This window comes from Aulonocara stuartgranti (assembly GCF_965226115.1).
Source record: "Aulonocara stuartgranti genome assembly, chromosome: 2".
Lineage (NCBI taxonomy): Eukaryota > Metazoa > Chordata > Actinopteri > Cichliformes > Cichlidae > Aulonocara > Aulonocara stuartgranti.
Window position 1 is genome coordinate 34,850,419 of NC_138940.1, and position 13,428 is coordinate 34,863,846.

General features: G+C 40.8%; 1 protein-coding gene across 1 annotated transcript; it reads right to left on the reverse strand.

Moving 5' to 3' along the window:
• Positions 1-1,226: 1,226 nt before the first annotated feature.
• LOC309715531 (transmembrane protein 179) lies at positions 1,227-8,196 on the reverse strand. Its single transcript, XM_082548730.1, has 4 exons — positions 7,558-8,196; positions 5,808-5,945; positions 5,493-5,571; positions 1,227-3,553 (listed from the first exon to the last, which is right to left on the reverse strand). Exons 1-4 carry the CDS (start codon positions 7,878-7,880, stop codon positions 3,362-3,364), a joined length of 732 nt encoding a protein of 243 aa, XP_082404856.1. The 5' UTR covers positions 7,881-8,196; the 3' UTR covers positions 1,227-3,361.
• Between the last annotated feature and the right edge of the window lie 5,232 nt (positions 8,197-13,428).

The following is a 13,428-nucleotide window of genomic DNA, read 5'->3' on the forward strand; positions in this document are numbered from 1 at the left end:
ACACAACAAAACTAACTAAAGGAAACGTCTTGATGCATTCTCAGTCATCCAGGCAAGTAAATCTTGTTGAATCAAGTTGACTCTGTTCATCCGGATGAACAGAATTAACTTTTGGAGATAACTAAAGGAAATATCCTTAGTTTGTTAGTTTGGTAAAAAAGCAAAAAACAAACAAACAAACAAACAAACCGGTGCATGATGCATTGATCACCTCTAACATATGCCCTCCATACAAAAATAACTAAAGACCTAAACTAATAAAAACGATGCTAGAATTGAATATTTGTAAACACTAAAAAATAAACTGAAACAAGAAAATCCTCTCTGAAAAAACTAAATAAAAATAAAGTCTAATTGCAAAATACAAAAAATATAACTCTGGCTATTTGTCACAAGCAGATGTTCAGTGTAATTTTAACTCTATTAATAGTGGTTACTACATTATATAAACTTGAGCAGTAACACAAATAAGTATAAGGTAATATATTCAGAAGTGAATGTATTACCTTTGTGTTCCTATTGACACCCTAAAGCAAACTATGTGTTGCAGCATGAGCCCTGTTTTTATCCTGTATTTGTTTTTAATATGGAAAAAAGGTATACCAAAGGACTTAGGCATTGTTCTTGTTGTCCATGAGAAATACAACTGTGGTGGGAATGATTTTCTCAGATATCTGCAGGTCAGGAAAACATGCAAGGACAATAGTATTTTTTTTCCACACATTTATTGGTATGTCTAAAGACAACAAGAAAAACATTCTTTCATGAATATTTCATAGACATTCTCTGTAACTTATAGAGATGGTTGTGTGACCGTCACATCATTCAACCACACTATGTTCAAAGTCACTTAAATCAAATTTCTTTCCCATTGTGATGCTCAGTTTAAACTTCAGCAGGCAATCGTGATCATATGATTAGCTGACTGGATATCTGTGTTAAAGAGCAGTTGAATCGGTGTACGTAATAAAGTGTCTGGCAGTGACTGATTGTTGTACTGCTAGACTGCATTCTCTCTTATTGTGCATGGGATGTAAGCTGTGGTCACTGCAGCCCAACACACTTACAGTTAAATAAACGATGTAGGAAATATTTAATAGATATCCAATCTGGCACTCAACACTGTAATTAACATTGTAACCACAATAATATCAAAGTGACTAAAGCAAACAGAAGACGTGTGATCAGGGTGATGGTGCTTTTGTAAATAACAAAAATGAGCAAGGTTCTCTTATAATGACTCTTTTTTATTTGTAAACAACAACAATGCAAAAACGCAAGTGTGAATGAGCACAAACGGTTTTCAGAGGTAAAAAGCAGGACAATGTTCAGCATACAAAAACATTTAATACATCACAAAGCCGCCTCTTTACCTCAGATTTCCACCTCTGCTGTCTGCGTGTCATTACAGCTGCTCGGGTTGACAGAAGTGCAACGACGACTTCATATCAACCCCACTGGGCTCCACATAAATCTGTCTCAAAAAGTCACAAATCAGAGTTTTCCTGCTAATTAAACTCTACGTGGATCGTCTGAGAGGATTTGACTGCTTCACTGACGGTCCGAGAGCAGCCGCCTCCACGCAAACAGCATCATGACAGAAGTCGTCACAAGATGAGAGGCCGGCAGAGATTTTCCCAATACACAACAGAACATTCAGGTCATGCTCACACAGTGAGCCTGTTACACGAACACGGTGGCTCAGTCACACTCTCGCCACATGCTTCACGATGAAAGCATCCGAATATTACACTCAGGACAATACAACGAATTCTCCCTGATGAGGACACGACTGTGCAAAATGTCGAGCTCCTGCAGAAACGCAAACAACCATGCATTGTAAATGTACTTGGAACAAACACCAGGCTGGCTGCTTGTGGTGTCATCAATGATGTGAATGAACAGTGACTCACGAAAATGCGGTGAAAAGACAAAAATAAGCAACAACACTGGTTATTGTTATAATGTGCTTCAGCTGTGAAATCCCTTTTTGTTTGAAGGCAGATAAGTTTAGTCCCACTACAGACCAACTCTGTGGACCTACAGACTGCATGTTCCTATCTTATCACTTATTAAGGAAATGTTTTTGCCCATAAATGTCTTCAATGTTGGATTTGACACAACAACTGTATTCTTCAGTAACTGGTATATTTTGAATCTATAAAATCCTTCAGTACAAACGTCCCTGACATCATTGCAAACACATTTCATCTCCAATCAAAACCTTTGATCACAAGACATTCAGCGTGCAGATCCCTTTTACTGAAATTATATTAATGCTCATAAATGAATCGGTGAATCAATAAAGTTCACGTGTTTTCAAAACTTTCAATTCCTAAAAAAAGAATTTTCCGTGTTATTTTAGGGTTTGTAAGCCATGATTGGGCAGCAAGTCCCTCACATTACAGCCACAGTTTGAGCAGATCCATAGAGTTGTACTCAATCCTATCACCTCAGGATTGTACTATGAAGTGAGACTAAGGTCAGAAAGCTTATGTCGAGCTTACAGTCAGAATTTATAGTGTCTCAAAAGCAGCTCTCCTTTAAACCTGGCAAAATCACAAGCTCAAAACAACCTGTTTAGCCAAAATTAAAATGCATTACTGTCAGTTACATCCATCTGTGCATTTCTTTTTATCTTGCAAGGCAACAAGATGGAGTATAAATACCTCAAAATAACTATGACTTGTATTCTATATGTCTGCACTAAAGTGAATCCAGACAAAAAACACATTGTGTGCAGTTCCTGTTAAAATTTATGAATCACTTGTATTATTTTTAATACTGAATTTAATTTGGACTTATCTGCCAACGTTGACACTGCAGTGGGTGTTTCAACAGGTCTGAGGACCCTTTTCAAATATGTGAAAGATTTTGTATTTATTGAATTATTATAGGATTTCTTATTTCCTCTTTTTCCTGTGAATTTGTTTGTCGTATAATAAAAAAAAATAATCCAAGTGGTTAAAAGAGGTTTTAAAGATTGTGGAAAAACCTTTAAAATGCAGTAGGCATGATTTCACCGATATTAGTGATGATACTAAGCTGTTAAATAACATTAAGCCATTAAATAAGATAAATTACTTGATAATTAATATTTAAGGACAACACAGATCAGCCAATGTTTTTAAAAAGGTAACATGCATTACAGACATATCTAATTTAAGCCTGAACTCTTTCTATGGTATCTTTGGAATTTCTGTACTGCGTTCTTTTGTTGGTTGATTAATATTACACCTGATGGATTCCTTGGTCAGGCTCATGTACCGCGGAGTTGACATCATCGATCGAGACATGAACAAACTGAGTTTTAAATGTGAATACTGGAGGCTTCTTCTGTCAGTACCTCACACACTCTGGGTTAGACTAAGAGGATGGGTGTCACAGGAGGAGGCGAGGGAGAGCCGCTGTCTGATGGACTGTTTCCCAGCAGCATCTCCTTCTCCCGGTGCAGACAGGGCCCGCTGATGTGCTGGCTGTGAGAGTGGTAGAGCCGCAGGAAAGCCAGGATGGAGTGAACCAGCCACAGAGCCGTCACAAGCCACAGCGACGCCTGAGAATGAAGAGAGATGCTTACAGTCACGTATCGAAAAAACACTGAACAGACACATGGTGAAGGATAACGATGCAGAAAGCACCCAAGAAGTTTGTGAAATTCCTGTGTTTTATTATTCTGTTACTGAGTAATAATTAGCAGATATCTGTGTCTGTGCTTTGCATCTTTACAGGTTATAAATGCAGCTGCTTCAGTTGCTGAATCCATCTTTTTTATCCTTATAATGGAACGTGTGGCTCCAAAAGAACTACCATGGCAAAGGTCAAAACACCAGCATGGAAGGTTCAAAAACATGGGCCCAAAAGGCAGCAGATGACTTTTATATTTATGTGTGATCCACAAATGGTCACTTCTGCCTCCGAATGACCAACATGGCTGAGCTAAAGCAGCGCACACAGGGGAAGCAATTCATTCAACCTTTGTAGTGAGTGGATGCTTCAGACTCTGGTTGCCTAGGTAACCCTCTAATGTATATAGCACACACTCACATGTCCATCTTCCACTCTCATTTTATGCCATTTTTAACAATACATCAGTGAAACAACAGTTATCATCTCAGTATAACGACTGTCAGCAAATTCTTGGAGGTAGATTGGTGAAACTATGGGACCGGAGCTGAGAGAAATGTACAAACAAGTAGAAAAACTGAGTTAAGACCCAGCCTATTGTTTCGATCATTTAAAACTCCGGGACAAAGATTCACAGGAGAAATCTAAAAATCAACAATGCAGCTCCAGAAATGTGGAAGTCCAAAAATCAATTTGTAAAAACATACAGTCTGTGTCTTTAACAAACACCACTTCCTGTGAGACTTTTGATTTCAGGGACGAGTCGATAGTTCACTGTGACGACAGCAGGAGAGATGAGGGGACGCCGTTTTTAGACGGGACAGATTAGAACTGGAAAAACTGAAAAATGACCGTAGCCGAGAGCGTCACCGTGTCTCATCAATATGAGTCGGTTTGTTGCGGGAGTGAACCTCGCACACTCGTTTCATTGTTTCCAAAAGACAGATTAGATCAATCCTGCCCAGGACACTGAATGGAGCTGCAGAAGCTGCTAGAACGGAGGCTGACATCAGCTCTTGTGTCGATCAATGATGTTTTGTAACAAAAACACAAAGCACTGACAACATCAAAGAAACTCCTAAATGCATGCTTTTAATTCCTGGATAAATCTGCAAAACAGACAAGCTTCAGACGAACATGATGCCGAACAAAAGTGGTTTCTTCTGACAGAGGAAACCTGCTTTCCTGTTTCACGCGTCTGCTTTCCTAAAATATCAAATCTGTGACAAAAGATCTGTTGCCATTAGAAACAGCTCACACAACATCACTGCAGCTGACACCGAATCAAACAAAAGGGTGGAAAAAAACCCTGAAATGAGTGACTACAGTGATGTGATCAGGAACAATGTTTACATACAAAACATCCTGTATTTAAGCACAAAACGGGGATAAATCTGTAAATACTACTGCAGCTGCTACACTGATGGGAGCTCATGCTGTTATTTTTAAAGGTTCATCTATTAATCAATTACTGTGTTATAGCATTAATGGCCACAGGGGAGGTCTTCATCAGTTGGAAAGTTTTTTAACCTTATGAAAATACAGTTAATTTGGCCATTGGGGTCAGATTAGACTCTTTGTCGGGCTGATTCAGTCCCCTTGGCCTTATGTTTGACACCCCTGTTCTATAATTTCAGATGTCTAATTAGCTTGTTGTGATCATTTTAATATTACTTAAGTTATCTGTCTGAACTGTTAAATAATTATTTTCTTTTTTCTTCATCGTGCTCTACCTCCTTCAGCCTTTCAGAAAAGCAGACAGCCGAACTGTGAAGCTCTTGTTTCAGAGGCCTGGGAGGAAGTCGGTGTCCCTTTTGCGTTCTGGTGTGCGCAACATTTTGGGTTTGCTTGTATTTGAGCATTCCTACCTGCGCCAGACTGAGCTCTGTGAAGAAAGATGAAGTGTCCACGTCCAGGTAAAGCGGCACAGACTGGGACTCTGCACAGCTGAATTCAAAACAAACAAGAATAGATGAGAAAAGGACCTGAAGATATGCTCAAACAAGATGACAGCTACACACACGCTTTAAAAACACACATTTTAACGTCAACCCTGAATCATTTTCTTTTTAAAATCACACATGGAGCAACAAAAGAAAAGTCTGGAAATGTGCAGGCCTCTCGATGTCAAACTGAGCAGGCATCCATCCACAACACCAAAGGGGCGTCTGCGTTAGATGTACCTGAATGGCTGTGTGTCGTTTTCTGTCACAACGTCGCACCAGGAGCTGAGTCCTAGTGACAAGATGACACTGGCTCCTCCAGACAGGAAGAACACGCACACGCTCAGCAGGACCGTGAGGAAGGACGAAAACAGAGTGCTGGGCAGAAACAGAGAGAGAGAGATGGCCATCAGACACACAGAGAGCTGAGGCTTAAGGCCAACGTTGGAGCAAATGCACGATTAATTTATAATATCAACTGCAGCTACATCCCCTCTTTCTGCTGCTTCAGTTATCACAGTAATGTTTTTATTTCTACAGATTTCCTCAACAGATACAGACGAACAGTATATACAGTACTGCACAAAAGTCTTGAAACACCCCTCATCGCTTTACATTGTACAAGTAAATTGGGAAATGGATAAAGCTATTTATGGAAACATCGGTAAACATACATGGAAATACAGTATATAAGCCAAAAACCATACAATCTGAACAAGCTTGTAAGTCAACCAGGACAACCTTAACTCTCTTTCAGTAGTCTTAAAATTACATCTGCTGTAAAAGTAACACAGCATTTCAGAAAAGGAACATCATACCAACAGTAAAATACGGTGGTATTGTGGTGGTTTGCAGCTGTTTTGCAACAGAACAATGTTAGCAAAACTCTCTGAACTTAAATCGTAAGAAATAAATGTGTAGTTCTGTTAGCTCCTTGTCCATTTTCCTTTACTGTGGATCCACTGTAAAATTTAATCTAATAAAATTGAATTGTTTATTACTTATTCACACTGGTCTAGTAACCCAGGGGCTAGGCCTTTATCATTGGGAAAAGCTATAAAACGTATGAAAACAAAGCTAAATGTCCAAAATTTATGCCAAACTTCACATTATGCAAAGCTGTCCAGAGGGCCATACTGGAGTCTCTGCCTGGCCAAATACCACCCACGGGCCTTATGTTTGACACCCCTGCTATGACTACTGTGATAACTGCAGTTTGTTTTTGTAGGTCATGTGACCCACAGGTTTGGTTTAGAAAGGCCCAGCAGCTGGTTGACATCAGGGGCCTGAGCATGACTCAGAGGTGTGTCAAACCCGCACCTCCGGGGTCAGAACCGGCCGGCAGAAGGTCCACTTTGGCCCACCTGATGAAAAGTGTGAAAGTTGCAGCTGAGACCTTGTTTATTTTTTTCCTTTGACTTAATGTAGGTGATGCTCCCGGTGTGGAGAGGCAGTACCAGCATTTCTATAATGAAACGTTGAGAATTTTTTTCACATGTAGGCAAGCTGATTCATAAAGACCTAAAATACTGTTGTTGTTGTTGTTGTTGTTGTTTAAGTAAACTCGTTATTCTTAAGAGCTCTCAATGTGTTTCTTTCTTCTCCTGTTTCTTTACACTACACTTCTTTTTTTTTTGGGGGGGGGGGGGGGGGGGGGGGTCAAAAAACATCACTAGAATAAAGGATGCAGATATATTCAGAACATTTTCTCCTCTCCTTAACATGGCCGACAGCCTTCTGTGCTGGTGGATACGCTGACTGATCATCCACACCACATGACTGCGTCCGTTTCTGCATGCATCCGTTTATGTATGCCTTCATCTATTTTAATGCGTTTGCAGGATCTCCAAGTACCACCGGACTACTGTGGCACCATGCAGCATTATCTTTCTGCAGAACATAACCAAATGTAGGTCAGTAGTGTTGTACCCGCCCTTCTCTGTGTTTTGAGACGTATGGAGGGGTGGGTGTGTGCTGCAGGGAGACTCACTCGTCATGTTGTCCATGCAGATAGAAGAGGCACCTCCAGCCCTGCGCAGCTCCGTACAGCACCGTGAAAATGCCCACAAAAGTGGCGAACTGGCAGGCTGCCGGCGGCCCCCACTGTTGCACCACCAGGTGATCCACGACTTCCGTCGTGCCCGTCGGCTCCACCTGCTCATCCGTCCTCCAGTATCCACTGGAAAAGAGGGCGCAGCGGCCTTTGAAAGCGGAACCGTTCAGAGCCATCGGGACCACCACCAGCAAGCCCGCCGCTACCGAGAGGGCGTGAGCCGTGCAGTGCGCCAGCAGTAGTCGCCGGTCCAGCTCCATGACGCAGCACGAACACCAGATACACGGTTAGAGTACCCACGCTGAAAGAAGCAGATATCAGCACATCCCACTGTCTGTCTGCTGTACTGACCCCGTTACGGGTATTTAAAGGAGCAGGGCGGGGACCGAGCCGTCGCTCCCACCGTTACACAACCCGCACGTACTGCCAGAGAGGAGGGGGACACACAGAGGGCTCACTCCGCCAAAAAAATCCAGGAACCAAGCAAGAGAAAACGCATCGCTGTAATCATGCCTGCATTTCAGCACAAACACTGAATGCAAAGCTGCTGCTGTTCTTTCTTATCTTAAAAAAAAATACTTTTTTTTCTTTATTCTTTCTGCCTGTCAATTCCGCTTCGCCATTTTACACACGCACTTGTTCATATAGAAACCTAAATAGCTATAGAGATAGATAGATATAGAGCTCGTCCTGGACAAGCAAAGATGTTTGGCATTTAACTCCTGATTCGGATTCTCGCAAGATCTGCTAGACATGACGGGTATTTAAACAATTACACAAAATAAAATTATCAGAAATAAGGAGGCACACATTATTATCATTTCCACCTCCACGTTTCTATTCTTGGACTCTGCTTTGCATGACTCACTGTTTGACATAGCTCCTATCCTTGATTTAAGGTCACCCTCCCTTTAAACCAACTTTTTTAATGATTGACTGTCTGCCTCTAACACAATCATATCCATATCATATTATATAGCCAAAAGTAGAAAAAATTGTCACAAACTGTGTTTAGACCTGAGCTTTTGGCTCACATGAACTAACCCAGAGAAATTTGAATAATTAGTTTGAATGCTTGTATTGAGACGCTATTTTTATTCAGTTCATTTTTTGCGGGTTATCTCCTTCAACTTAGAAAAACATTCAAGCACCATTAGAGTTCTCATCTTTTAGACATGTGTGCTTCTATTTTTGTTATTTATAACTTCTTCTTCTTCTTTTTTTTAAATTGTCAACTTTATTCAGGGGAAATTTATAAAATATTTCAATGGGGAGACTCTTCAAATTCTCATTCAACGTACTCCTCTTTCAACTCTAACTACTTCCACATAAGTGAACCAACAGACACCATTCAAACTTTAAAACTTCATTGGGAAGAATGTCAGGCATTGGTGGAGTTTCAGAAGGGGGTTTAAAGATCTAGAAAATGTGGGGTTTTTTGCTACATCGGCAATTGTAGTGAGCATCACTGGTGTAAAGTTTGCAACGTTAGTGAGCAGAATTTCAGGTGAATATTTCTCTCTGATCTCCCGGCTTTCCATTGCTGTGATAGTTTTGGAGACTCGATCCAAAGTGGCCTTTGTGACACTGGTGAAGAGTATGCTCATACAGTATGCTTAGGCCATGTTTAAGAAGAGGCGAGGAGGAAGCTCCCAGAAGCCCTGCAGGATGTGGGGAACTGCCTCTATCACCACATCCTGTGCGGTGAGCAGTTTGAAGCTATGCTCTACCTGCTGGGTGTTCTATGAATAAAGTTATGAGAATGATCCTTTAAACATATATATTGAAAGACTATAGCTGAACTGTCAACAATTGTATGTCAGATGTGACTCACTGAAATTTAGGAGGTTTGGCAGTTTAAGGAGCATCTGGGCTTGAAACTCTATGTCCCTCCTTTTATTAATGACATTCACTGCCCACACCTGAAACAGAAAAGTCATTTACGTTGCAGATTTTTTAAGATGTTACGTGAACATAATGAAAAAAGACATCTCCAAATTACTACAAGCCTTGTGAGTTTTCTAGTCTTACCAGTGTCAAAAGAGGATTGGCTTCTTTTAAAAATCCTTCAATTCAAACTCCCAAAGCCTTCAAAAGAAAACCAAACAGAGGATTTCTCTCAGCACTTAGACTTCATCACAAACAGACTTAAAGGTGTGAGGTGGACGGTCCGTAGGTGTCACAGTAACTCACTGCTCTGTGAGCGTCTGTCTGCACTTTGACTTATAGGTGAATGATTCGGTGTATTTCAGTTAAATATTTCAGCAATTACAGGATTTCAGCTAAAAGAAATGATCACATATCAGCGTTCACACTGCATTTTATTCAGGAAATGCATTGTTTTAAGTTGTCATTCACTGGAGTAATTGATTTGTAGTTAACCTCGTGTAACATGGTGATCTCATCCAATATGATCCTGATATCTAAATCTTAAGAGAGATGATTCACCCATTATTAGTATGCTTGTGCACAATGCATTTAGTTTTTTTTGTTTGTGTCTTTGTTTGTTTGTTTTACATTATGCATAGTTTAAAAAGAAAGGAGAAATCAATGGCTCCTTGCTCTCTCTATATTTAATGGCATCTAAAAGCCTGAATCCACAAAAAAATAGACTGACAAAGTTGATCATTTTGGCTGCAGATTACTATAATGAGATAAAAGTACAATTGTGTGACCAATATATGAACCAATATGAACCAGAATTTGAAAACAAACAAATAAACAACAACAACAACAATTTTAAAATAGGTGGGGGATTTCTTTAATAGCAGTATGATTAAACAAAACCTATTACAAATGGGGTAAATAAATAGAATGTACATGACTTTAATTAAATGAAACAAGTAAAAATAAAAGAATAAAAAGAATAAAAGAAAAACAAGCACAATTTAAATACATCTTTTTATTATATCATAAAAAGACTTTAACTTGGCTTTCTTTATGTATTCAAACGGCACAACAGATATCTAATGACATTAAAGTGTCTCAGTAATAACATAGTGCGGTAAACTGGATTAGTGATTTTCTCAGATTACTGGCAGCCTCGATCTAATTATTATAACACAAAGGTTCAAAAAGCAGCAGCCACAGTCGATATGACAACAGGAGTGAGACATAACGGATAAACGATCTGCAAATTTGTGGCTCAGTGACGAAAGAAGGCGACGTCATCCGTTTGATCCCTTTAAATCAGATGGCGAATAAGAGGCTGTAACGATCACCCTGCAGAGGGAATGATCTTTCTGGTTTATCTGTCAGATGTGTGATCGATGAGCTCATCGGCGGATATTTCGGGCTCTGCGCAGAAATCCTCATTAAATAACACCACATGTGTGACGATGTAAGTCGTCTTTGAACTTTACTTTAGACTTGTAAATTTGGAGTTTTTATTTTTGCTTTCTGTAGCTCCTGCTGAGTGATTATGTAAGACTAATTAGCTCAAGGGAGATGAACATTTTTCAGTGTTGGAAGTAAGTCATGCCGATTTCATTGCAAACACCACAGGAATGCAATTTACTGCGCATAAAGAAGCTGGTGAGATAAGACAGTAGCGGTGTTGTGGGTTTAGAGAGGGATTCACTGTATCTTACACGTCTTTTAAATGCCCCCACAGGGGTCCAAACTGGATGCTTCAGTCTGGCAGAGGGGAATGTGGGGTGGGGCCGGTGACATTCCTCTCCTCTGTACAAGCCCCGCTGCCTCAGATTGCTGATAAACCAAAGCATATTTTCCTAAAATTAGCTCAAGTTATGTCGAGAAGGCTTCAGTTTCACACCAACTAAGAGCAGAAGATTAAAGCAGAACCAAAAACAACTGAGAGAATCTACAAAGAAAAGGCAGGGGTAACACATTAGATTTTGTTGTTGTCAATTTAATGACTACAAGAGCACCTAAAAAAATAAGGAAGACAAAAACTTAATTCTTGCACTCTTCCAACTTTTACTGCACATCAGCCCATAATTGAAACTGTAAACCACAAATGCACTAGTATATTGCCTAATATAACAAATTATAATATAATATAATATAATATAACAAATAAACCATCAAAGGAATATCAGAATCAGAATCAGAATACTTTATTAATCCCGAAGGAAATTAGGGTTACAGCAGGCAGCACGCTAATGGCGCATGCACACTTACAAAGGAACCTTCTGACCAACTTTACACAAACATCACATTGGGGAGACATGTCAGAAAGGTAGGCTGATAGGAAAAAAACAACGAAAATACATAACATGAGGTAAGAGGGGGAGAAAAAAAACTCCACTCAGACTGAGCTCCTAGTGGGAGAACAGTTTGATAACAGAAAAAACACCTCAGCACAAAAAGCACATGACTATCAATACACCATAGAAACACAAGACAAGCAACAGGGGCGGGTAAAGGGTAAGAGAGAGCCGGTGTAGACAGCACATCCGGTCCTGCAGCATGTCTGCGCTGGTCCAGTCGACTGCCATCTTCCCCGGTAGGGCACAAGCATCAAAGGCTTTGGAAAGGGAGGGGGGATCAGTGTGTGCATATCAGTGTATGTGTGTGTGTGTGTCCAGAGTTCAGCTGAGACAGTGTCCTTCGCCCAGTCACCCAGTAAACAGTCTTCCAGCCAACGCAGGTGGCCTTGCATGGAATGGGGGGAACAGTCTAAACACAGTCGTTATCAGGGTGTTTTGTTCAGCTCCAGCCTTGAGGCCGCAGCTGGCGCCGAAAGGGTCTCCGCATGAAGTGATGATGGTTTTTACTTTAGTGCGAACAACTCATATGAATTTCAAAGCTGTTCTAACAGTCCAACACTAGTCTCTGAATCTCCCGTTGGAGAGCCGTGAGCTTTCTATGATGTTATCCAAACTTACGTTCCGTGATGTTGTCGTTCTTTTTGCTCAAAGAGCAGGTTCTGAGAACTCACGACCGCAGTGCACTTCCCCAAGATGTGATCAAATTTGCGCTCAAAGGTGTTATTCGAGCTAGCCCCTCCAGATGTAATCCAGTTTTTCACTCAGAGGTCTTGTTCTGAGTATTCACGGCAGCCGTGCGTTCTCCAAGATCTTCTCCGTGCTGCACTCAATGAGCCCATTTTGAGAAACTCACGCCTCGTCCCACCATTTCAATCCCAGCGGGCAGCCTTGTGGGGGTTTAAACAGCCGGTTCCGCTTCCTTAATTCTTCGATAAGTCAGGGCCAAGCCAGCTCCGATCAGCAAGAACCCTGTTATCATGGTTCCGAATAGGTAGATATCTTCAGCAGTCAGGCTCACCCGAGCCCAGACTTCTCATTGAGAAGGGGTGTCAATTGCATTCAGAGACCAGTTGATCAAATCCATAATTCCTCTTTTAGGTTTTAGAGAACAGACTGTGAGAGAGTGTTCCAGGGAAAAGTAAGTAAAAACACAAGACAAGACAAGGACATAAGATATATATATATCAGTGGTGTTTACTATCATGTCGTTTTAAACAATGGTGGTATCAGGCTGCAATTTACCAGTCAGTGCATTCCTGCTGTAAGCACTGGTTTCAGTGCCCTTTATGTTTGCTTCTATAGACCAACATGCTGGATGTGACTTCTTTATCCAGCCTACATGTTCTGTGCCTGATGCTTTGCTGCTGATATAGCTCAGTTGGGAGAGCAGCAAACCTTGCTTCACCCAATCATGTGTCTCCTATCATGTGTCTCATTGAGATCACCTCATCCAAGATGCCAGTGGGGGTCCATGCGCCTAGGAAAGGATTTCAAAACTGCATTGTAGGTGCAGACAGTTGTAAACCACCCGAAACATCTGCTCATAATGACCCACGCCTTCTTTTCACACCTTGGC